We start from the raw sequence: 26,307 nt of genomic DNA on the forward strand, positions 1-26,307 counted from the left end.
AGGTAAACGCGGGAATCCCGCAAGGGAACGAGGCAATAACAATTCCTTTCCCTCTTGTTCCAGCTTTTTCGTCCGTAGATCAGACCATGGATAGTAAAAGTTGATCAGACCTAATATACCAAGTTGCAGGTCAGATATGCTTCTAAAAAGCTTAAATAAACAGCTAAGTTTAGAAAACCTTTTTACAGTGGAACCCCGATATAACGATCCTCGATATAACGATATTCCCGATATAACGATGAATATTCTATGTCCCAGCAAAAGTTACAGTAAAATGTATGGGACGGAACCCTGATATAACGATCTTCGATATAACGATATTCCCGATATAACGATGAGAGTTTAGCGTAAAATCCTCCCGATATAACGATATTATCAGTACACAGTCACACTTTTATTTGCAAAACATCGAATTTAATGCAATAACATTACGGTAATCAAGTCATCTCTAACGTTTCTAAAAACAGCTTTGTACGATGATATACGAAAATGATACTGTGTTCTAAGCCTTCTTATCAAAATTATTCTCTTTATCCTCCTCTAATATGCAGTAAAAAGTACTTGTTAGGTTTACCCCGATATAACGGTTTTTTTCGGTTATTTTACGGCCATATCGTTATATCGGGAGTTTCGATATAACGATTCTTCGATATAACGATATAATTTTACTGCTCCCTTGGCATATCGTTATATCGGGGTTCCACTGTATTGTTGTCTTTGGAGTTATGCTGTTCGCTAAGCTTAAAATCGGGACAAGTAGGCACGCAATGCGTATACGCTTATCAGACCGTACCTGAACGTCGAATATTGGAAATTGCATTTTATCATTACAGCCGCACGGTCAGCCTTTCCTGTTTTTTTTTTTTTTTTGAATTCTCTACAGTTTGCTAACCAGTTCCAACAGGAACTGGTTTCTTTGTATTGTCCGTTGGCTCTTGCAGAAATTTAAAGTCAGTTCAAGCCTATTTAGCAGTTCACCTTTCCCCAGTGCTTCGTTCAGGTTGTCGTTCTTGGATCTTGGATCTTTAGTGCTCGTTGCTAATTAAGTTGTCAGCGTTAACATTATAAGAGAGAAACATGTTACTCCTTTTAATTTCGTATCCTCAGTAAAAGTCTGACTTACGGTGTACTGGAAAAAAAGTTAACATTAACTAGTCCGCACAAGATCCGGAGAGGAAGCACAAGTCAAATATAAGTGCCGCATACAAACACTCATGTATGCCGTCACCAATGCATGCATTGTTTGTTGAATTGCTTCTTTAGGTTACCAAACCGCGCGCGCAAGGTTCATATGATAGACGAGCTGCCGGAAACGGTGTCTTCCTTAAAAAAAAGTTGTGGTTGAGACAGACTCATGCCGACTCTGTGGCAAAGATATGTCGGTTGTCGGTTTGTTCCGTTCTGAAGCACTCTCGCTAACAATAAATGGCGTTAACACTGTAGTTAATTTTTCTCTTGGTTAATAAAAAGTAAGGCTAAAAATATAAATAGGAAAAGTCAAAGAGAACATATTTTGTTGCAACGAGGGTTCGTCTTCTCTTACGTTTTTTCAGTATGTGATTATGAGCTAAGAAAGCGAATTGAATGCTTGGCTCTGCTCAAACTCAAACTTAGCGCTTCACGAGCGATCTAAGCCTCTTAGTGTACAATAATAGCATTTTCACAACCTACATCACGGGAATGTCATTCGTAAAATATAATAAAACGAAACGGGAATAATGTAAAGGCGTGTTATTCCGCTTTCATTATACTCGTGACTGTTCTAGTTCTACCTGTTGGCCAGTGAAGCAATATATATTTTTTGCTAGGTCTTTTCAAAGCGTACTTTTCGTGTGGAATTTTAAGATTGTTTTGTTAAATAAGTGCGGTTAAAGTTTTGAGCTGATTATTTAACGCGGATAAATTTTCATAAATGAAAAACATGTTGGCTCGATCGATCACATCTAACCAAAGGTCAGGTTCGTATGATATGCAAATTTTATCAGTATGAATATAAACGACTAAACCGGTTGAACCACTGTTTACAATCTTGCACGTGCATAAAACGTGAAAAAACACCCAAGACCCTTCCATGATCTGCTTCGGGCGATTAAACTTGGCCCATTTGCCAGTTTATTAGAGGCTCTATATTACTATAACTTTATTTTTTTCTAGCAAGTATCCCCAGACTTTATAGCACAGTTCATTGTTTGTTATAATTTTTATAGCTCGTCTAATTCACTTAGAGAACACTAAGTGCTGCAGAAATTTTTCTTGGTAGGACCTCAAAGCGCCAATATTTCACCCTCGGGATAATTTTGCGAACTGGGGATAAAAAAAACATAAACGCTGACACAGTTTATACTTTGAAAGAACTAAGAGTAGCTGGATCAGTGCACAGAGGAATTGAATTCAAGGAGGTCTTTTTGTTTTATTTCCGATTCGTGCATGTGTGGTTTCCGCCGATTTCAAGCCTATTGCAACGGATGCGGCGAACTGGAAACTTGGGATTGCCAGCCACCTCTGGTTTTCAGTCTTAACATATTTTTTATGTGCCTTGCAAAGAATATTTTTCCTTTTCCGAAAATAATTAATCAACCGCCGTTTATTTACCAGCAAAGAGTATGCGAAACAAAAGCAGTAACTCCCGCTTCATCAGTCGGACGGCCCACAGTGACAAATTAAAATAATTCACTGATCGCAAATTGGTAGTTGTTTCGTTTATTCTGCTGCAGCACTTGAATGGTTTTATCGGCATGTTTCAGTCTAATTTCATTTTAATTTCATCACGAAAGATCCTTTGTCGCTAAACAGAAATACTTTCAAACGATTTTCAAATAAATTTGTAACTCCGCGAGTTTACTTATAGCTACTTATTTTTGTGTGTGTGTAATTGCATCCATGCAGCGAAAATTGCACAGATTACAAGCGAAATTTCAATAAGGCAAGTCGAGGCTTGTCTTGCGTGAGAAAGAATCGATTAACGCTGAGCTTGCTTTTCGTGAATTAACATAAAAAAGAACTTTGGTGGTGTGACTTAATTTGTAAGTTCTTTGCGGTATAAATTACTATCTCATTACCATAAAGAAACAAAAATAATTTGCTTGACTTGCCGGCTAAGAAAGACGGGCCATGGCAGGAAAATTTTTTGAACCAACTTCTTTTTACAGTTGAAATATCATGTGTTTGCTCTTAACTCGTCAGAAACTTCCAATAAATAGCATTTTGTACTGTTGTACATTCTAAAAACAAATTTTCACACTTTTGCAAAACTTGCAAAACCGGTCATGACCCGTCACCTAAACTCGAACTACTTGCATGGTTGCAGGAAAATTTTTGATCAAAACCCTGAAACAACGGTTGCTAGCCGGTAAACTTCGCTCTGAGGATCGCAGAGGGAGTTTCGATGGAGGTTTGGTCGAAAATCGAGGCGAATCGACGGAAAATGGTCGAAGATTTGGTAAATGTGAGTTAGCGGTGTCCCCTGTATGTGTCAACAAAGAGCACAGCTGACCTGCTTGAAGGGATGGAAGCGAAACCGCTTCGGGTACAGCTCGAGCGTCGAGTCGACTCGTGTTGGTCGTGGGTTGTATGTTTTTCTTCTTTCATCGTTCAGTTCTTAATTCTTGGAACTCACAATTCATTCGGTTCATTCTTCGTGGCATTACTGCAAGAATTTAAACGAAGCGAGGCCGAGACAGGTAAGAAAATATCGAATTATTTACCCCACAAACTGGCTGGCTCGCCAATAAAAAATTTATTGCGGTAACAGGTTATGTTGAAAAAAACTCTCGCAAATTTTGTAGCTGGACGTAATTTACGTTCTGTGTTTGTTACAGATAATTTTGAGCGGGGCAAGAAAATCGAGGCAAATCAAAGCGAGGAAAAATTTCGCAGCCGCTTTTTCACTGCTCGAAAAAAATATTTTGTGTGCATACGGTATGTTATATAACAAGGCTTGCTTGTATATTCGGGCAGGAAATCGGTCCGTACGATGTAAACAACTTTTCTAAATTGCAACCAGATTGGCAATGCTGTTAGAAAATTTAAGCTCTTTGAAATTCTGCGCCACCACAAGTCTTCCTGACATTTTACTTACAGGCGGTTTGACCGGAAAAATTTTGTGTTCTATTCCCGGCGCCTTAGCCGATGATCTAACTCGTTCGATTCACGGATGAGTAACTCACAAAGGAAAAACCCTTGTCATGTGACCGCACCCTGAGTCAGGCCGCCAACGGCGCACAAGGAACTCGAATTTTCCATTACCGGTAATTTCATTTTCAGTTGCAGGGGATCAGTTATTTCCCTTACAGTTTTTTTTTATCTTCAGCTAGCAATGTTTAGAAAATGCCGTTTTGTACCGTGTTTATGTTTTGGCTCAGCGATGCGCGCAATGGTAATCAGTTCGATTTTATGAAAAGCCTTTAATTTTATAGCGACTGGGGCGCTGTGATTCGCAACATTTTATACAAGTCTAATGTTATTTCCCCGCAAAATACTGGTCAGCCTCCAAAGTATGACTTTGGATGCGAGTGCAATTTTTAATGCAGGAAAGTTTTTTTCCAATCGGTAAGGGTCGTTCGCACAACAGCGATTTTGCACCGCAGCAACGCTGAGTGGAAGATATTTAAATTTGCAAGTAAAAACAAATTTCTTTGCGAGGTCATTCGCACGCTACTGAGTTGTACATCGAGACTAAAATAACGAAAATATGACAGGATTTGCTTGATCCGCAGACTGCTTAACCTCGCATGGCGTCGGATATTGGTCAGATTGCAAGAAAAAAAAACATCGTAACGTAATATCAATGAATAAAATGAGGAAAATTCCATCGATTTCCGTTGATTATTAAATTCTTCGAAAAGCCAGTTGACAGTTCGATCGCTTCTTGTGTGTCCTTGTTTTCGCTGAAATCGGTCACCGGAAGCAAAACAAGCATAAACAGTCCAAGACTCGCCAAACAGGGTTTTCCCGGAGGTAAATAATCAGAAAAAAAAGTTGATTTGCATTATAATGATATCTGTTACCCGCTGGCAATTCGGGCTTTTTATGCGCCAACTAGCATACGTAATTTTAATAGCTGGACTTTAAAACGATCTCAAAATCGCAACAAAAGCGCCAATAAGTATAATAAATCATGGTGAGCTCAAATTAACCACAGCGAAATCGAGTTTGGGTCTTCTTGGGTGAGATTTTGAGAGAAAACATTCAAAGCCTCACTGGCAATGTTTACAAAATATTCAGAGGAAACCCCAACAGCTGTTTACACAACTAAAACACAGGCACAAAGTCCAAACTGCATAAACACGTACAGCAATTAAAAAACCGCAAAAGCATGTTTCTCAGAAATGTCGGGCTTATAACGATATATAACATAATCATTTGATAGCTTGTAGGTTAGAGTTAAAGTTATTCCTTGAAAATTAAATTGTCATTTCTCATTTTTGCGAAGCTTCGAACGGAAAAGGTGTTAACAAAAGATACCAAGTTTTCATGGAAATGAATTAACTTGGAATTATCGTATGATATTTTTTGTAACTTTTCTTCCTTTATTTTGTTCGCTGGCCATAATTTTAGTTGAGCGATAATGTGATAAAAACAAACAGTGAATTTACATGTTTTCCTCCACCCTTGCCTCGAGGTCTTATAACATAACAGCTTTTTAACGAAAACAAAATTAGCATATTGAATAAATGCAATTAAACTGCCCTTTGAAAGGCAGCTCATAAAAACTCGGCAGCAACAAACCATACAGAATAATGACACTTTTAAGACTGTTTGCTTCCTAATTCCTGCAAAGAATCATTTATGTTTTTAACTTTTATTAAGATTAAGTAACTCGAGCTACACCAGGGTTTAGTTCGTCTGCAACGCAGCTACATACATACATACATACATTAACTTTATTTTATCTCAGATTTTCAGCTAGCTAGCTGAATGAAAGATCTCGTGTTTCAAGGTGCGAGGACCAGTGTAGGGTGGCCCTCTCAACTAGTATCTCATCTAATTGCATCTTTATAGGGGGGAGGGGGGCTTTCATTTATTAGTGCAAGGGGGTGACAAGATTTTTTTGGGGGGGGGGTACGTTATTTTGCAAGCTAATTAGGGGGGTTACAGCAAATGATGGGCAAAAAATTTAAAAAAGATAAAAAAGGTTGAAATACTGGGGGGATATGTGACATTTTTCCCTACCAACCGGGGGGTGGGAGGTAATATTTAAAAGCCACTCCAACTGATTTTGGCAACCCCCCTTTCCCCCCATGCACTAATAAATGAAAGACTCCTTAGCAATATTAGACAGAACTGATATCGTTTGGCTGCTTTCGGGTTTTCCGATGTTTTCTAGTGGTGTAATGCGATCGGATGTGTTTGTATTCATTCGGATGCCCCTGGGGCCATTATCATCGTAGCTCAGCAGGTAGAGGATTTCCAGGAGTGCACAAGATCATCGGCTAGAACTGAGGTCTCGCACGTTTTCTTCTAGGCTTTCTCTGAAAAGTCACTTTCTCTTTCTTTCAACGTTCCAGATGCGATCGATTATACTGAAAAATTTTCGGGTTTGTTTTAAAAACGCGTTGGGACTGTTCAGATACGATTCGGACATAAGCTGAATGCAACTATTTCCTTTTGATGTATAATTTTTGTAAGCGAGCGGCGTATCTAAGCCTAAGCGATCCGTATGGTACGCATTGCATGCAACGCATTGCGTTTCAACGCTTAATACAAACCGAATTTCCTGAGTTGCTCTTTTTAAGCCAATTCTTAAAGAGGGAGATTATACCCGAAGGTCGTCAATTACGGAAATTCTCGTTCACGCTTCAAGGAATCCAAAAACGCTCTCATTATCCCATAGATCTGTGTTTAACGGTGTTTTGTAAATATTTGGCCGATTTTGGGGTCGATGTTGATAGAAGATAGTTTTTTCGCAAAAGATCATTAAAATTTAGAGAAATAAAAAAATGGAGATTTATTGGCAGGGAAAAGCACCTGATAGCCTGCAGTGCTCTTGCATGGGGACATGGGAGTCAACTGTCTAGTGGTGTTTCAATTTTTTTTTCTTCAATCTCTTCATTAAACCTCTTAAAATTTCTTTTAAATTCAGCTATATCGCCCCCTTAATTGTCTCATTGCATTTTTCAACAGCATGGATAGGCTCCCTAGCGATGGGCATCACTTATATGGCAGCACCAATCACCACAAGCCTGTGCGACCGCTGGGGATGCCGGGTGGTCATGTGTCTTGGCAGCGTGACTTATATGGCAGCGATGCTTCTGACGTCACTTGTCCCTCATATGTCACTCATGTACATTACCTATGGTGTCATGTTTGGTTTTGGTTCCAGTTGCTGTTACTTCTCGTCTTTCTACATCCTTGTAGTTTATTTTAATAAGCACCTCGCTTTAGCCAATGGCATTGCCGCGGCCGGCGCTGGAGCGGGGACTATGTCCGTTAGCCTGACCGTCGACAAGTTAATCTCCACGTTCGGTTTGAGAATGACCTTTCAGTGCATGGCAGGGCTGTCTGTGATTCTTTTCTTAGCTGGACTGACATTCCTTCCAATAGACTTTAGAGAAGGAGACGACGATTTCTTCAAGAAGAAGGCATTAATGGAAGAACAAATGCAGAAAAAGACAAAAGACAAATTTATTTCCAGCATTAAAAGACTGCTCAAGCCTGCTCCTGTGTGGGGAAATAAGGCTTTTGTTGCATGGACAGTCGCTTTGGCCATGACTCTTATTGCCTACTACATTCCTTACATGTATCTGGTAAGTGTTTTGATTAATAACGATGCAGCGAGTGTTTTGGTTGGCGAGAGTTAGATGCCCGTTCACCCTAGATACATAGGTCCTAAACCGTACATTCATCCTGACCTCCTACTTATAATTACTGGTTATGCTTCCTTTTCTACAGGTCCGTCTGGCAGAGGGCATAGGGATACCCTCTACACAAGGAGCCTTACTGGTCGGCTACTTTGCCTTGGCCCAAACAGTTGGCAAGATCTTCTTTGGCAAGCTTGGGGACTCGTCTCGAGTCAGCCGCTTGAGCCTGACCCAGATAGCTCTTTTGGTCATCGCTGTAGCAGCCTGTCTGTGTCCCTTGGCCCGTTCTCACTCAGCCCTTCTCACGTACTCGCTGGTTTCGGGCCTTTTTGATGGGTGTCTGTGTGTGATGATCGGTCTTGTTACTCATGACATTGTGGGCCGGCAAATGATGGCCAAAGCTGTTGGCACCATGTATGGCATCGTGGCGATCCCGATGACAGTGGGACCTCCCATGGCAGGTAGATATCAATATTATTTAGTTTCGTTGGCAGTTATTTCCTTCTGCGTTACGTAACGCAATATTCGTCTACGTGTTGCGTGATTTTCGTGACCAGTGACTGTTTTCGACGGAGAACTCCGGCATCTGTACTTGTGATTGTGCGTGTACTTGATGTGCTTTCAATTTGTAGGTGACGCGCACACACATGTACTCACACTTTTGTCTTTTTCATGCGATTAAACCCAAATTTTCACCTTTTATCATTCCCAGGTCCTGCTCTGTTTAGAGCATGATAATGTCCGAGTTAACCAAGGAGATGCCATCGGGTATTTCTGCTTTTCCTTGCCAACCATGTGCCTGCCTGAATCAGATTGGATTGATGAGGCTCATAAGTAACCCGAGGATCGTCATTTTTTGCTTCATTTCTATTTCTATCTTGCAGGTCTGCTCTTTGACAGCACAGGCAACTACAATATCGTCTTTTTCCTGGCTAGTGGTCTCGTCATTGGTGGTAGCTGCGTCATGTTCCTCATTCCAAATCTTCTTCCCTCTAAGCTCAGCGTGCTCAAGGTCTTCACTCCTGAAATCATTGTCTCGGCACCACATAGCCTTAATAACGAAGACGACCACGACGACTTTGTAGAGAACGAAAAAGCCATAGTACGGTCTTCCCATGTATCTTTTAAGAGCTTCGCTGACCAATTTGAGGTCGACAGAAGTCGCCTGTTGTTAGACCGATCCCCAAATCTAAGCTCGCGACCGAGCAGTTTCGTGTTATTCTCCATCGTCCCAGAGGGAAGCTTCAGAGATCTGTCACAGTCAAATGAACGGTATTCCAATAGCAGAGAGGCAAGCTACACATCGCTAGCAAGACTTTCGGAAATAAGAGTTGAAAGTCGCGTGAACAGTTGTGCCAGGTTAGAGCCCGTTGAAGAAGCCGAAACTTCAGATTCGTGTGTGTCGTCTGAGTGTCTTGATGTAATAATAGAACCTCGACCGGCTGAAACTGAACTTGTTGTTACATCACAGTCGTGTGATTCCATCGATGAGTCTGCTAGCCACGTTAAAGCTATAGATGAAAAATCAGACCACAATGAGAAAGACAGTGTGCCGCACATAACTGTTTCCATCTCGACCGAGAGTGGGTTTGCTTCTGAAGAATCTGTTGCTAGCTCTTATGACACTAAGGAGTTTGTTTCCTCTGCCACGAATCTCAGTGAAAACCGACTAAGCGCGTATTCCTGGAATTCAACTGGCAGTGATTTGTCATGGAAGACCCAGTGTTCGGAGGCTGGTACTGAAGACAGTGGCTATGCTGAGGAAGTAACGCCATGTCTTGCGGAAGATAAATTTGAGGGGCTCCTAAGTGGACATAAAGATTCCATAAACACTTACTTCTCTCAAGATAACCTCAAATCAGACTTGATAAATCAGAGCAGCAACTGTCACTGTGACAAAAACCTTGATGCGACGGAGACCAACACTGAGTTCAGTAGCTTTGTAGATTACGATGTGGAGCATGCGCACTCCAAGAAAGAAGGACCACTTATCATAGATCCGGGACCTTCTGATTACTTCAGCGAACTCCTGGAAAGCCAGCTGGAAGATCAGACACAATGCGCATGCGGTAAAGACAAAGATGAGTTCGTCGGTAAGCTAGTTTCCGATGCCAAAGAAACACTTGAACAAAAAGAACTTTTTATCGCCGATTTGCCTCAGCCACCAGACATTTACAGTCAGTTGTTTGAAGGAATACTGGAAGAAGTGAACGAATACGTGGATACCGGTAACTTCTCGGAATTTTCAAACTGCTGCGACTCGCTGAAAACATGGCCAAAAGTAAGCATGACAGACCTAAAATCTTGCGAACGAGAAACTGTGGTGTAAACTTAACTCTTGCATCAGCACAAAACAAGTTAGTGATGCCAAGGAATCAAAAAGCTTGAGAATTGGGGCCTAGCCTCGACACCAGTCTTTACAAAAAAGCGCGTGTGCTTCCGAATTTTTTTTTGTATTCTTCCTAGAAAACGGAGAGAAACGACCTAAATAGGGAATAGCGAAGCGTAAAGATTCCTTAATATTCAGTTGTCTTTGCAAACCGTACAGTGTGATGCATCACTCGTTGCCATGTGTTTTTTGAAAGTCCTTAATCAATTAATTCTTACGACTTTTCTGATACCGGATTTCGAACTAACATACAAAGAGCAAATGATTTATGAATAAGGACAATTTATCATCGGCCCAGGGTGAACGTTTCTTTGAAGCCATCACTTTACTCATTGGAAACAATGCATGATAGAAAAAAAAAAGCTTTTCGAAACTAACTTATTGAGTGGCAACATTGCTGTGCATTACACTGTAGGGAAACTAATATAAAAGACCTATGTTGGTCGTAGCTGTTATGAAATGCTGTAAGACAGGGTGATCTAAAGAAAATTATATCTTAACAAGGCCCTATTTCAATGAGAATCGCAGTGGAGCTGTTTTAGGGCACAAACAATTGATTCAATAGGGAATCGCAGGAACCCCCTCCCCTCCCCGCAATCGACCTCCGTGAGTTGCGCACGTCAATCCAACCAACGCCCCCCTCCCCCACCACCGTAAACGTATAACTCGAGAAGAATTCTCTTGGCTCAGAAAAATTCTCTCTCTTAGGTCATCCTCTCTTTCTTTCGTCTAAAGTAAAAATTATTTTAACTGCTTAATGAAGAAATATTTAACTTGATTTCCCTTTTTTTTGAGCGCATTTTTCATTTCCAGTTAAGATAAATAACTGATATCGAAATTGTAGGAGAAACAGAATATATTTTTAGAGAGCGTTAAAATTATAACTACAACATATGAAGGCTTTTGCAATCTCAATGACTAAGCCATAACACTGAAAATTGCCTAATATATCTATCGGTCGAAAAAAAAGTCGATTTATTATAAAAAAGTAAATCATATGTTATTTTATAAATATTTGGGGTGGGTTAAGTACTTAAAGATATTTTGTTGATAAACTAAATCCTTAACTTAAAAACATTCTATTTTGTGAAATCGGGAAAATCTAATAAAGCTGTTTTATTTATTTTTTGGAAACTTTCAGTTCACGTGTTTGTGTTAAGGAGAAAAGTCAACTGATTCGTTAGTGAAAACTACTTCAAAAAAGTGAAACCGTTATTTATTCGTTGTATATAAGCATCTAAGATATCAACCAATTCAAGGGTATATTTTATAAAAAGGGTGTGTAGAGCTATTTAAGGCGATGGAGTTCAATTTATTTAAATACAGTATTTAATTTGTTTTTCGTGTAGAAGCTGGGTGGCAAAGTTGACAGGTGATGCTGTCATGTATGTCGCACAGTCTATCCCATCGTTGGGAAAATAGGTTACGGTAGCTATGAATTTTCAGTAAAGTTTGGCGACTCATGAAATGAAGGTCTTAAAATATACATCAAATTTGAAACGGGAATCTCAATTAAAAGGGAGCGTTTACAATGACAACTCCCCTTTAGTAATTAGTTTTAGAGCAGCAGCATTTCAGCTGTAGAGAGCATTTAGATTAATTATCAATTTTTGTCTTCCATGAAGATTTATACTGATTAAATTTAGGAAAGAATAGTGCTCGTTTTGTTAAGGAGAATTAATTGAGAACAAAGGAAGCAACAATTCAAATGTTGTGAAATAATTGTACAGGAAACAGAAATTAAAAGATTTATCGTTTCGTATTGGCTTGTGCACGTTCTTTGAAGATCTGACATCCCTTCAGGAAGCCTGCCTGCTTTAGACTCTATATTACATCATTCACGGCCTGGACATGAGCCTTAGACATGTAACACCCATGATACTTATACGGAAATGAGCCCCAAACATACGGCAGATGACTCCCCTACTGCCAAAGTAATCAGCCCCAAACCAGAAACCTACAACCCTCTGCTCATGCATGGCCTTTGTGAGAGGGTAGCAAAGGGTTTATGCGTGACACATGAAAAGGGCAATAAACAGACCGTGACGCATGATAATAGCTAGAAAAGAGAAGTGATTCGTGAATGAATACTGCTGTTTCAAGAATATGTGACACGTGAATTTAAAACTGGATCACGAGCCCCCAATTACTACCCTCTTGTGAGCCGTGATTAGCGTGTGCATAAAGATTAATTTTGCGATCGTAGTAGGTCTAGTAAATGCAAGCCAAAAAGCCAAAATCCATACTTATTTCGGAACACAAGTTAATGATCAATAGCATGACTCGGTTTCACATTGCTAGTTGTAATGACTGTAAAACGTGCACAGTGGCTATCCTATATAGTGAAGGGAAAAACAACGACTGGCAGATATCGCTTTCGATATGACAGTCAAACAGGGACGGCGAAACATTTTTCCACGTGGGGGGCTGACTAGTGACTTAAAGTGGGGGGGGAGGCTTAAGCGACTCTTCCCTTTGTAGTTCTTCATTTTTTCGGAAAAAGTGGGGGGGGGGGGCTAAAGCCTCCCCCCGTCTCCGCCGTCCCCGGCAAAAGTGTCCCGAGAGTGGTACTCGTTGATGTTGAGACCAAACCGCATAGAAGTTCTTCAGCTCATACTTGCTAACACCACAGGCAGACAATCCTCTGTTTGTGAGGCCGTGTGACATAAGCCCGGGGGGGGGGGGGTACTCAAAAAAGTTTTAAACGGGGAGGCTCCGCCCCGAATTCTAACCCCTTACCCTTTTATATACCATTTTGACAGAAATTGTACCCCTTTCGTATACTTTTAAATGAAAAAAGGTACCCCTTTCATATACCTAAAAGACGTGGCGTGGACTTAAAACAGAACGTTTTCTTATCATTTTCATGTAGCGCTTAATAAATTAAAAAAATACAGCCATAAATTACGTCTGTTCGAAATATTTTAATTAAAGGCCCTTTTAAATACCTAAGTGACAGATTTTCATACCCTTTCATATACCTAAACTCGTGAAATCCCTACCCTTTTATATACCTAAAGCCTTAAAAAGGTACCCCTTTCGGGCGGAGCCTCCCCGTATAGGCCATTATAGGGAGTACCCCCCGGCCGGGGACGTAAGCGTTTGATCTACTTGATCTTATACGTTCACTGTAATTTGTAACATCTGTCCTGAGGGTCCTCAGCTTCAGTGATTAAACTTGTTGTGAGAAATGCCCCATAAAATACTGGATCTTGCATCTATTGATCACAAACCTTGATCTACTGTAAGCCAGATAAATAAAGTCCACTTACGTTTTGTTGTTGCGTGGTATTTTGCTTGTTTGTTTGTTTTTAGGGGGGGGGGGGGGGGGCTCAAACACAAAGGATTGTCTGTCTGTGTTTCCAATAACACAAGCAGTCTTTCACGTTGTAGATGTTGACAGCAGGTACCTAATGATCGATGCACGAAGTACGGAAAAAAATCACAAGCTCCGCAAAGTATTGGAATTATCAGAAACTGTGACAACTGTTCTTACAAGTTTTCAGCATAGCCGCCGGCTGTGAGTATTTTTAGGTGGCGAAATCGTGTGGAAATGTAGATATTTGGAGACAAAAGAAGTATTTTTGCCTGGGCCGCATAAATAGCTAGGTCTTTCTTTAATGATTTGTACATGTAAAGAAATCCATTTGTCAAAATTAAAATATTGGCACATCACTTTGAGAGCAACTGCATGCAGCGACGAAAGAAGATTCCGTGACTAATACACTGACCAATCAGCTCGCAGTATTTGACACACCTCCAATCACGCCTTTCTTTGAACAAAGCCACCGCTTGCCGCAAACAGAATATTCATGACTTTTCAATGTGCGCTTTTGTTATTCAAGCAGATATTTTAAATTGTAGTGGCATAACTTGGCTTTTGAGCTCAAGGGGCGACGACTTCGTAAACCGATAAAGCAATCATCGTGGTTATGGAATGGTCCGGAGTTATCGGCGTTTGTATAAACGACAACTCTTGAGAGGCGCCTGAAATCTTGAAGAAAGGTTAGTTTCGTTGTTTGACATGTGAGTTTCTACTATGAATCAAAAATTCGTTGATTGTCAAAGTTTGGACGAGCAAACTTAACTACGTATCAGAAACTATTTGTCCTTGCGATGAAATTCTGAAGTTGTTTTAATGTCTGTTTTCTTCGATGCTCGTTTTCAATTACGTAACGTTTGATCATGGTCGAGACCAAAGACATTACCCTTTTCGTTGCAGTTTGTTGATAGTTTTCTTCGATTTAATGTCGCGTCGTGCAGGTTAGCATACATTAACGGTATCTACAAGTGTCTGTTGTTTGTACTGGGAAAATAAAGACAGTCGTGATTTTTGGTTCAGCGGACTAGAAAGAGATCGGTCTGATCTTTCGCAATTTGGTCAGGTTCTCCGTAAACGTGGTTTCATTTTCTATCGGAAAGTTCGATTGTACCTTTAGTTGTAGAAGTAAACATGTTCACACGATTTAGTTTCGATCTACAAGCTTGCAGAACTAAAATTGTTCTTTCCGAAAAATTACAAATTGCTTGTTTAGTTCTGCTTTCTTAATTCTGTTGAATGGATAAGAGAAGTGAAGAATTCGGCAAAACAATGTCATGGATGAGCTTTAACTTATTTTGTCAAGTATTTTCAGCTAAATTTTCCAACCTAAAAATATAAACAATATAATGATCATCAATTTATAGCTTTTCAAAATTTCTTCTCAGATAGCCTAGCTATTCATATGCACAGACTCATGAATTTGTCTATAAAAGGGATTGCAACTACACGACGAAAATAGTCAGAATTATGCAATGTATATGGATCCGTCATCGAAATGCATCACGCATGAATTCATGACGATGCATTCTAACACCTTTATTAGGCGTGACAAAATGAACTCAAATGCTGATGACAGAGCAAATCACGGCTATTAAAAACATTGCTCAATGTCTTTTGCACTGAAGAGGAAATTTTAAAACCTATTTTTATCGAAAAAATCAAATGTCAGCGAACCGAAACACATATACCTTGTCCGAGTAAGACTAATAGGTTTTTATTTAATTGAAAATGGGGTAAGTATTTGCCCAGCAACAAGTCCGGCGATATTGGCTGAGTTTGGTCAGTTTTGACGTCAATAACAGCCCGGCGTATCCAATCGAACCTTTGGAAATCGAACCCAATCGAACACCAATCGTTCGATTGGGTTCGGTAATCCAACATAATCGAACTCACAATAAAATTTGTCAATCGAACAAAATCGAACGTTCGATTACCGAACAGTCGACAATCGTACTCAATCGAACATTTGATTACCGAACTCCTGTTTGTTTATACGCTGTTGCGAACATTTCGTATGGTGCACCGTCCCCCTGATTAGTCCTGCGTGGTTTATTTATCAAGAGACGGATTCCGAACAAAATCGAATCGGACTGAGTTCGATTGTGTTCGATTGGTTCGAAAATCGAACTCACAGCAAAATAGATGTTCGATTTTGTTCGATTACCGAACTGGATTCGATTGCTTTTTGGTTCGATTGGATACGCCAGGTAACAGAGATGAATCAAAGAAAATTCCTAAAAAATACTTTCTATTTCGATCGAATCTTTTAGACACCAACCCTACACATGGTTATATAATGACCCGTTTCCGTCCCTCAATGGCTGCGGTTTTCAAGGCAAGGACAATGTAGGGACACGGGGTTTGCTGAGTGAATAAAGTTGTCATGGAGTTTCGAAGTCCTCGCGCTAGTTCTAGTATAGCGTATTCCAGGCTCTCAGTAGTTGGGGGAGCGAAAAACCGCTGGCGAGCGAGAAAACTTCTCTCCCCCACCCCTCGTTTTTTTTCCTCGCTCGCTCGCGTTTTTCGCTATCCCCCAACTACTGAGAGCCTGGAACAGGCTAGTTCTAGTCGAAAGACGACTAGAGTTTAAGAGAGATCAAACTCTTGTTTTCCTTTGGCCGCCTCTCTCGTGGGCTGTCACGTGCCCTCCTCACATCTCGTGACTTCTATCTACTTGTACTCAAGTTTCATGAAAGTCGGCAAGAGTTTTCAGACATGTTAGTTGAGAGTCGGAAAAGAGATTCAGGAAACTTTATACGGCCTCTCGAGATGATGTGTTTTTGTGTGACTTTCACGGCAGCCAACTATCGCGTTCTCAAAATTTCCGTTAAACTCACCACCGATTTATTCTCAAACTAATTTTTTGGATTTGATTGCTAATTTTTCTAAATTTTTATCAAATAAAGTAAACCAATCACACAAGGGGTTAAATTAATTTGTCAATAACGGTTCAGTTTCTTCAGGGTTTATTATTTATAATACTATTGTTCTCTTATTTTTGCCACCGTATCAAAATAAGGGTATAGCAGAGTTTTTTTAGTTTTTGATCTTCGATTTTTTTTGAAAATATTACTGCTATTGTCTTTGACAGCGATCTATTGGGGTAAGAGTTATGTGGAAAGAAATGGTTATAAGTAAGTTTGTAGTGAAATAAATAATTTTAAGTGTATGTAGAAGTTAGTTAAAGTGATAAAAATCGAAAGTAACTATTACATGCCAGCATTCAAAAAAAATATATCATTTAAGATACAGCGCCTATACATGAACCTAGCAAAAAGAAAGAAAAGCACTGTTCAAAAACCGACTTATTGTACGAGAACCAAAAAGGATCGAGGGGTGAGGAGGAAATACCGAACGTTAGGAAAGAATTTAGTTATCTATTGAGAAAAAATTTTAGTTTATCGAGTGCGCATAAAATCGAGGGTGGAGAGATGTACTAATAAAGAGAGTCATTAGATAGTTTTTCGTTGTTTTACCCAAAACTCTCAAATATAAAAATCAAATAAAAAGTGATAAAACCGAAAAAGAAAACATGACTTTATAAGAAATATGAGAAGTAAATTTATATAATATAAAATAGTGAAACCAGGAAACGCGAAATTAAGTTATGAATTTTCTGACAATTTGCTCTTTTCAAGCTGAATGAGCCAAAGTAATCGATATTAAGTCGAAACATCTTCGTATCTCCTCGGCAACGGCAACTCGAAAAGTTCGGAAAAGTTCGGAAAACGTAAATTTGACAACTGATTGGAAAAGGTGAATTGGAAAATCGTCAAAATGGATAAGAGAAGTGAGGCCCGTTCCAAACGCCACTCCGCTCATGTGCCGAACCTAACTCAGTAAGGTTCGACCTTGGAGCGACTTTGGAACGACAGCTGATTCAAACGGCGTATTTGTGTCGAACTTAATTCGCGGAAACAAGCCGTTAACAATAATAATGTTGACTGAACGTCTGCGTTGAGGATGATATAGATAAAAAGTTTTTGCAGTCGAAATCAGCAAACTATTACGCAAGTTTTGCTATAATAATAATAATATTTCCGGAAAAGCAAATTCATTCCGCGAGATTTATATTATTTAAACTGGTTTTCTCTCGAGAATTAGTTTGTAAATGCTAATCTACAAATTTGATCTCACAAAGTGGGGAAACAGCAAAAAGGAATTACCACCAAAACAATTTTCCCACGAAGGTCCGCTTCTCTTGAGCTGAAACATATTAAAAAAGATAAACAAAATGCGAGCCCGGTGAGCGAAGTAATTTTCCCGGAATTTTGTGCCGTCGTGCTTCATGCATGACTGGTCAGACCTAGTCACGCCACTCCACTTTAGACCAATCATGAGCGCTGTTATATCGAAAATACATTACAGTAATTCATGCATTAGGTTCGGCACATGAGAAGAACGCCGTGTGAATCAGCCGCCGCTCCAATGTCGCATAGTGCGGCAGACCCTGCCGAACTTAACGTTGTTTGCCGAACCTAATTAAAAGTGCCGGACCAAACTGATTCAAACGCCGCTCTTCTGCCGTACTTTATTCACCAGTTAGGTTCGGCACATGAGTGGAGCGGCGTTTGGAACGGGCCTGAAGAATTCGGCAAAACAATGTCATGGATGAGCTTTCCAACCTAAAAATATAAACAATATGATGATCATCAGTAAATAATAAAGATCAATTTATAGCTTTTCAAAATTTCTTCTCGGATAGCCTAGCTATTCATATGCACAGGCTCGTGAATTTGTCTATAAAAGGGATTACAACCAGACGACGAAAATAGTCAGAATTATGCAATGTATATGGCTGGATCAGTCATCGAAATGCATCACGCACGAATTCATGACGAAGCATTTTAACACCTTATTTAGGCGTGACAAAATGAACTCATATGCTGATGACAGAGCAAATCACGGCTATTAAAAACATTGCTCAATGTCTTTTGCGCTGAAGAGGAAATTGAACCTATTTTTATCGCAAAAATCAAATGTCTACGAACCGAAACACATATAATCTACATATACCTTGTCCTAGTAAGACAAAAAAGGTTTTCATTTAATCGAAAAGTATTTGCCCTGCAACAAATCAGGCGATATTGGCTGAGTTTGGTCAGTTTTGACGTCAATAACAGTGATGAATCATAGAAAATTCCTAAAATATACTTTCTATTTCGATCGAATCTTTTAAAACACCAACCCTACACGTGGTCATTAAATGACCCGTTTCCGTCCCTCTCTGGCTGCGGTTTTTATGTAGGGGCACGTGGTTTGCTGGCAATAAATAAAGCTGACATGGAGTTTACCCTTTCTCCCTTCCCCTTTTATAGAAAAGCCTGATACTCAGGCTAGGAGTTTTCAAGCCCTCGCGCGTAGTTCTAGTCGAAAGACGACTGGAGTTTAAGACAGATCAAACTCTTGTTTTCGTTTGGCGATGGCATGGCTGCCACTCTCGTGCCCTCCTCGCAGTCTCGTGACTTCCACCTACTTGCACTCAAGTTTCATGAAAGTCGGCTGTTTGAAACTTGCAAAAGAGTTTTAGGGCTTACGACACGCTCGAGATGATGCCGTTTTTGAGTGTGACTTTCACGGGGGCCAGCATTCACGTTCATAAAATTCCCATCTCCTTTTGGTCAGCTGGTAACAGTCGATACAGCGGTGAGCCGTGAAAATGTAACTCATGTCCATTCCTCATTCCTCAGCTCACGCCAAATATCATTGTCGTTTAACCAAACCTAAAAAGCGGAAACTTTTCGACTACTTCAACGACGATTTACCAAAACTCACTTTAATTCTCCAACGACTGGTAGCTATTGGTAACTAAAGCTTGTCTCTTATCACTTATCAGTTCAAGTGTTAAGTCTTACACAACACCATAATTACTTCAGATGAATTTCTTTTGCGTTTTAATAACGCAAAGAAAATCAGAAGTGTTACAAAAGAGGGTTTGTTACTGTTTAAATAAGGAAAGCATATTTCCTAAACCAGCAAGGACTATTGAAGATATCATTGTAATTTATTTTATCTCTTGTTTTGATACACCGATCACATCCTTTAAAAAATTAATTAATCGTGGGGAAGTCTGAAATTCCAAACACAAACTCACTATGCATGATGCAGCGCAAGACAATCTACTATCACAGAGCCTCTTTTCACTCAGGGGTATAAATGGGTACCGGCGAACCGTTAGAATAACCTGACAGAATACCGGAGGGTTACCTGCGATAGGAGGGTGTGACAATATTTCCATTCGCACCATGCTACAGAAATTTTAATAGGTTGAACTCCGGCGGTTGTGGGTCGGTAATGTCGTGAAGAATTAAGCATACCGAAATTCAGTTACCTAAATATATAACGCACAACCAATTTATTTTCAAACTAGCTAGTTTGCTTCGGACTGGATGTGCTAAATTCATCTCAAATCATTGGAATAAACCAATTACACGAGGTCCTTAATCTTTTGTAATTTGCCAATAACGGTTTCGAATTGTGTTCTGTCATGGTTAAATTATTTATAATACCCGTTGTTACTCCTTATTTTTGCCACCGATATTTTCAAAACAAATTTATCAGCGTGAATTAAGCAAGAGTTTTTTTAGCGAATTTTTATTAGATCCTTCGATATTTTTTCGAAAATATTTTTTGACTGCCAATGGATAAGTTGGATTTCTTTTCTTGTTATAATTGAAAACGGCGATTTTTTCTCAGTACGTTCGCGAACGCAAGTTCTACGTACGTAGTTTATGAGAACAAAGGAAATCTTCGCTTGTTGCCAGGTACAGTTTAAAAGTATTTCAAGTTTGTTGAGCAAAAAAAAACTTTTTTAAGTGACTACTATGTTAGAAGTATAGCTTTTAAGAAAACGAGAAAATACTGAATTATTCGCAAAGTATGCTCGAGTTAATTATGTTACATAAATATTTCGAAAAGAAAATACTGTATCAAAAATATTGCCCGGTTGGATATATGGATGCCTTGTTTATCAGATTTCTTGTATGACTGATCACCGTTATGTGTTGACGTGGTTTAACACGCTTTTTGACGCCTGTAATATTTCAGTATTTCTTTGCATTTTTTTCAGCATTGGCGAAATATCGTCAATAACTCAGACGTCCCACAAAAAGAAAATTAATATAGCACTGAAAAATTAATCGTTGCCATAATAAAGTGAAAATGATCGCCCGGGACAAGAACTTAACTTGAATATATGTTTAGTTTATGTTAATCTTTGTTAATTGTTTGTACCTTACAGGTTGAAACCATTTCCGTTTCTGCAATTTTACCGAAAACGATGGAGATCTTATCTCAACAAAGGATGACAATAATTCCAAGCAAACCCAGGGTATTCTCTTTGGAGGAAGTTTCATATCATACCGACATATCGTCCTGTTGGATAGTGATTAAGGACAGAGTGTACGATTTGACCAACTTTTTGAACGAGGTAAATTGAGTTTCTCCACGCGAGCTTGATTTTTTGTTGCCAGTGCGTTAGATGTCTGATAACGTAATTTTAAAGGAAGTTTTGTCGAGGGTCCTAATCGAGTGGGCTTCATATGATCGAAGAAATTTACCACCGAGGACGGCCAGAATTTTAGTAAAGCGTGAATAAGCTTCAAGCACTCATAGGCATTGCATAGAAAGAAGGCTGAATTACACGCTCGCCTGTTTATTCGTAGGAGTCCAAGACTCTCGAAGACAGTGCATTTTTGTAGAAATATTTCTTAAACGTTAAAAACTGTATTACCATAAGGTAGTTTGAGTGATTCAAATCCAGATTCTTTCCATGATATCAATACATAATGAAGGCTCAAGCATTTAGGTGAAGAAAATTTAGGAAACGATCGGCAAATGGAAATAATTATCTTGATATGAAACCATTAATTCTCCTAAATAGTACTGTAAGAAATGTAGAAACCAGTAAGAATAATTGATATGATGCCATTGAGACTTAAATTAAAGGACTGAATTTAACTGGCATTGACTTCTACATTATTACATTTCGCGGAACGTTAATTTCTACCTTATTACATTTCGCGGAACGTTAATATGAATAATTTTATAAGTAAATTTTTGTTGTAAAGCGCATTAGATCATATATGCATGGATTTTTGCGCTATAGAAATAATAAAGTTATTATTATTATTATTTCGCGATTTTGAGGTCCGCATATTTCGCGACACTAAAATTTCGCGATTTAGCTAAAATTATGTATTTTGAATCACTTTAATTTCGCGTTCTTGAGTAAGACACAATTTACATTTCCTTGGCAATATTATTTAACATGCCCTTAAATTAAACAAAACGAGTTCATTAAAGGAAAAGTAACGTCAAAATTAACAAAAAAGCAAGGGAGGGACTAAATCTCGCCAATAGCAACAAAAGAGCATTTCTCACAATGTCTACAAGTAGGTCATGCTTGTTCATGCATGAGTTCAGACTGTTCTTGGGTCAATTGACGACAACATATATTTACAGTTGTTCTTTGAAAACTCCTTCCTTCAGTGGTACTTAACTTATTCTTTCTTGATTATTGACATAATGTGAGTCACTTAGTTTTCGCGTCTTGGAAACGCGAAAATCGCGAAATTAACGTGTCGCGAAAATTTCATGTAATAAGGTATTATGTTTGAGTTAAGGAGGTATCCTATTTGTGTTTCAGCATCCTGGAGGAAGCGAGATCATGTTGGAACACGCGGGTGAGTGAAGAGGCAGTCTTTAACAAGTGCCCCTGATTAGTAGACCACTTGTGGCCCCTACGTGTTGTTGTTGTTGTTGTTGCGGACGACGACGATGATGATGATGATCAACAAAATCACGCTAAAAATATGTTTAGAAAAGGCTGTATAAATGAAGCTTGTTTCAGCCACGTTCCGAAGCCTTTGTCAACTTCTCACAACAACGAACTTTATCCATGCAGCCTTACAAGTAAACCGTGGATTCATCCTCTTTATTATTCCCAATCACATTCCCCGGCATAAATTGCTATTTAACTTAATCCTTAGAAATAACTTTTAAACAAATGTATCCTTGCAGAGATTCCAAACCGAGTTTGAAATGAAACTGAAAGTTAAAAGAAAGTAGAAAGCTACACAGCTGACTCCGGGGGTTAAATTGTTACGAACTTCTGCTTTCGGTTTATCCATGTAGATTTATAGTTCTTCTGGGGAATAAAATGATCGTCTTAACGTGCGCTTTTTCTGAATTCTCTTCAAGGCATGGATGCAACCACTGTGTTCCAAGACATCGGCCACTCGGTCGAAGCCCAGAGGATTCTCTCAAAATACTACATTGGGGAGCTGAGGGAGGTTAGCGTGCAGTTCTAGATAGAGCCTTAAAAAAATGTGTGTTAAAAAGTACAATATTATAGTAAATAATAAAGATGGTAAATTGGCCCAGCTCACAACGGGTCTCTCGTAGCTCAGTTTGTTAGAGCGCCCAACCGGTATCTGGGAGGCCATGGGTTCGATTCCCGTCGGGGACTCAGATTTTTTCTTTGTCCCACGCTCGTGTCATGTAGAACATCTTATCTTTATTATTTATTACCAAGCTTAAAATTTACCATCTTTATTATTTACTACAAAACTTGATGAATTCGACATTGCTGATCCTAGCAGTATGCAGGACGCGTGTCACATATCAACCTAGTAAAATGGCCCAGCTCAGAACGAGTCTCTCGTAGCTCAGTTGGTTAGAGCGCCCAACCGGTATCTGGGAGGCCATGGGTTCGATTCCCGTCGGGGACTCAGATTTTTTCTTTGTCCCATGCTCGTGTCATGTGGAACATCTTATCTTTATTACAATATTATACTTTGGCGCATGCACATAAGGCAAAATTTGGGCTTTTTTGGCTGACCCGTTCCGGTTTTTTTTTTCTTGCTCCTTTTCCTTTCGTGTTTATCGGCGTTCTTATTCTAGCTCGCTACCTTTTACGTCTTACCGCCTTTCTACTGGCCTATAAAGTTTTGATCTGTTTTACCCTGGAAAGGAGACTGATGTATTGACCTGTTTTAGCAAAGACTGACCTTTTTTTCGATAAGCTCTGTCAAAATGCAGTCGATAATCAAAATAGACAGTTTTGTTACCAGTGATAACTATAAACGAAGGTGCTACCAAAAATTAATTGTGATATTAAGCGTCTCTGTCTTCATGTGTTTTACTGCGTATCTTTGTTTTCACTCCACAGTCGAAATAACCTTAGCACTTGCGCTGCATGTGTTTAATACGGTTTTTGTTCGCTTCTTTGCAGAAAGACAGAATCTACAACACCAAGCCCAAACTTTGAAGATCAAAGGTAATATTTTCACCAATTTTACAATTTTTATGAATTGACAACTATATAGTAAACACATGTAGTGATTGTTTGGCAAGACATCAAACTAATAACATCACACCTCATTTCTTACCTGAATTTCTGGTAGTCAAAGCTAACCTTCGAAACGTCAGTTAACTGGATACTTCTCCTACCTAATGTCAATTTAACCACGCGTTAATTTGTTCAATCTGCAGGGCCTAGTCTAAATCATCACCGATGGGAAAGTAGATGGCACGCTAAACAAGCCGTTCGGGTCACTGTTGTGGCAATATTTACTTCCTTGGATACGAGCAAGAGAAGACGTTTTCTTCAATGCAAGTTGTGAACTTTCCCCGGGCCCGAGGACAGTGAACTGAACAGTGTGTAAACTAACTGATAATTTCAGATTTCTACAGTTACGCGAGTATTCTCGACGTTTAGCAAATTTCTTGCACTTCCTTTAGGAGGGCACTCTAGCCTCCTTATCACCTCAGCAGGGAGACGACACTCGGGTTTCTCCCATTGAATGCCCTTGTTAACGAGGCTCGATAGTCAAACTAATTAACAAAAGTCGACTAGCCAAGGACTTTAACCACAAATCTTCGTTTTTAAAAATAACGTTTTTATGTAACAGAACGAGATAACAAGACTTATATAAGTTTCGGACTTTTATCTTCTCTTTCATTCACTGTTTGAAACGTTTTGCAGGATGACTAAAGCGAAGCAGAAAGACAGCGCTCAATTACAAAGGGCAGTTTAAAATAAAAGAAAGGGAAAATAGGCCTGGGACATTTGGCCTGACTCGAAAGAATATCAAAAAAATATTCATTCAAAACCCGAAGCAAGATTTTCGTTTATGGTCCAAACCTAACGACTCCTCGTAGATTGTCAAAAGAAGTTAGAAAAAACTGCCCTCAGTGTTCAAGACTCCCATTTCACGTAGTCATGTCACTTAGTATAACGCCTAATAAAAGTGTACTTACGTGAAGCTCTCTGGCGTAGCTTGTTTACCAAAATCGTACAAAACCGCTTCAAGGATTGTTTTGGAATAAATAATCTTGGATTTTTGTACAATGGGCAGTATCGAGTTTGCGTAGCAAGTGGTTCTCATTTAAGGTTCCGCCGGCGGAAAAAAATCGCGCGCGCGAAAATCCCAGGCTACGTGTTAACTAGGCGTGGCAGACTTTCGATATGCTAACGCAGTAATAAAACAAACAAACTTCGTCCAATGATAAACACTCCAGGTTAAATAAGCGGTCCCTTCACGTTTAAACGGTCGTTTTCTTTTTGTTGGGAACGTGCATGACGCTGTAGCCGAAAACAGACAATAACCTGTTAACCGCACATTATGCTCAGTCAGCTGTCGTCCCGTTTGTACTGTTGCAGGGCCACCTACAAAGGGCAAAGGGCATTCTTCAAAGCTATTTGTTTCCTTAAAACTGTTGCGTCGGGTCAACGGGCAAGGGAAACACTTGACTTATTATCAACTTGAATTTGATAAAGGGTAATGAGCCTCCGTAGTGAATTTCGGAAAGCTGGCATTCCAAGCGGTAGCCCTTTGTCGCAAAAAATCTCGGACACAGAACTAATACTGAAAACGTCCGCTTTCAAGAATCGACATAAATTAAAGTAATTTGAATGACATTGAAGCTCTGGTAGTATTGCATTGCGAAGGCAACAATTTGCAATAAATTGTGTTTGTTCTTACAAATTTTATTCGATATTGTTGTGCACGTTCATTTCAATACAGTGGTCCCTAAGTTTCATCTTTCCATTGTGATTATTGATTATTTAAGTGTTAAACGAGCCATGCCTTAATATTTTAAGTTATTTTCCTGATGTACAGAATTTTTTCAAAATCGAAGGAAACTAAGGCTGTCCAAAAGTTGCTCGATATTTCTGAAAAAAGGCTTAAACGTTGCTTCAAAACATTCACTAAGTTGTTTTTATTTCAAAAAGTTGCTCTTGTCATTTGGTTTAAAGTAAAAAGATGAGAACTACCCCTAAAAATGCACGATTTGTAAGCGGTTTCAAGCGATTTTACTGCCAACTGGCTGTTATAAATAACTTTACCCTTAAATTTTTAAACACTTTTTCAAATGGTAGCCTTCTCTGGAAATAGCCTTGTTCCTACTGCTGCGCCTTCGAAGGATCTAAAGGACCTTCTTCTCGATTCTTCTCCTGAGTCATTCGAGTATCAATCACTATCAATCACTTTGCCCTCGTTGCCAATTTGAATTTTCTTTAAAAAAAAATCTGCATTGATTTCTCATAATGGTAGAAGTTGCTCAAATGACATAAGTTGCTAGAAGGGAGTTGTTTGCAACATAAAAAGTTGTCAAAAAGCTACCGAGAAGCTTATGATAGCCTTAAAGGAATCCTCAAAACAGTAGTTTTCTAAGGTTGAAAAAAAATACGTAGCAACAAATCAAAAATAAACAAGGCTAGCTACGGCTGAGAAACGCTGCCATCAATCACAGTTACGCCTAAAGCTAACGAATCTTGAAAAACAAAAACA

General features: G+C 39.3%; 2 protein-coding genes across 4 annotated transcripts; both read left to right on the top strand.

Annotated features, from left to right (window-relative positions):
* Positions 1 to 50: 50 nt before the first annotated feature.
* On the top strand, positions 51 to 11,311 carry LOC144649209 (monocarboxylate transporter 10-like). 2 transcript variants are annotated; one of them, XM_078508668.1, is made up of 5 exons: positions 51 to 70; positions 3,484 to 3,680; positions 7,123 to 7,745; positions 7,891 to 8,260; positions 8,684 to 11,311. In XM_078508668.1, exons 2-5 carry the CDS (start codon positions 3,506 to 3,508, stop codon positions 10,126 to 10,128), a joined length of 2,613 nt encoding a protein of 870 aa, XP_078364794.1. In that variant the 5' UTR covers positions 51 to 70; positions 3,484 to 3,505; the 3' UTR covers positions 10,129 to 11,311. The 2 variants fall into 2 exon arrangements, with proteins under 2 accessions (XP_078364794.1, XP_078364793.1); XM_078508667.1 differs by lacking the exon at positions 51 to 70 and having other exon boundaries at positions 2,649 to 3,680.
* A 2,497-nt stretch (positions 11,312 to 13,808) lies between these two features.
* Positions 13,809 to 24,860, top strand: LOC144651335 (cytochrome b5-like). 2 transcript variants are annotated; one of them, XM_078511286.1, is made up of 6 exons: positions 13,809 to 14,193; positions 20,751 to 20,939; positions 22,158 to 22,194; positions 22,712 to 22,803; positions 23,745 to 23,789; positions 24,005 to 24,860. In XM_078511286.1, the coding sequence occupies exons 2-5, from the start codon at positions 20,790 to 20,792 to the stop codon at positions 23,778 to 23,780; spliced, it is 315 nt and encodes a 104-aa protein (XP_078367412.1). In that variant the 5' UTR covers positions 13,809 to 14,193; positions 20,751 to 20,789; the 3' UTR covers positions 23,781 to 23,789; positions 24,005 to 24,860. The 2 variants fall into 2 exon arrangements, with proteins under 2 accessions (XP_078367412.1, XP_078367411.1); XM_078511285.1 differs by lacking the exon at positions 13,809 to 14,193 and adding an exon at positions 20,128 to 20,274.
* The last annotated feature ends 1,447 nt before the right edge of the window (positions 24,861 to 26,307 follow it).

The sequence above is a fragment of the Oculina patagonica genome, chromosome 4 (genome assembly GCF_052425735.1).
Source record: "Oculina patagonica isolate OP01 chromosome 4, crgOcupat, whole genome shotgun sequence".
Lineage (NCBI taxonomy): Eukaryota > Metazoa > Cnidaria > Anthozoa > Scleractinia > Oculinidae > Oculina > Oculina patagonica.

Coding starts and splice junctions, on each gene's coding strand:
- LOC144649209 (XM_078508668.1), top strand. CDS start 3,506: ATGGAAGCGAAACCGCTTCGGGTACAGCTCGAGCGTCGAGTCGACTCG. Junction 7,746..7,890: donor ACATTCCTTACATGTATCTG/GTAAGTGTTTTG, acceptor CCTTTTCTACAG/GTCCGTCTGGCAGAGGGCAT. Junction 8,261..8,683: donor AGTGGGACCTCCCATGGCAG/GTAGATATCAAT, acceptor TCTATCTTGCAG/GTCTGCTCTTTGACAGCACA.
- LOC144651335 (XM_078511285.1), top strand. CDS start 20,242: ATGAGAACAAAGGAAATCTTCGCTTGTTGCCAG. Junction 20,275..20,750: donor AAATCTTCGCTTGTTGCCAG/GTACAGTTTAAA, acceptor TGTACCTTACAG/GTTGAAACCATTTCCGTTTC. Junction 22,804..23,744: donor ACATTGGGGAGCTGAGGGAG/GTTAGCGTGCAG, acceptor GCTTCTTTGCAG/AAAGACAGAATCTACAACAC.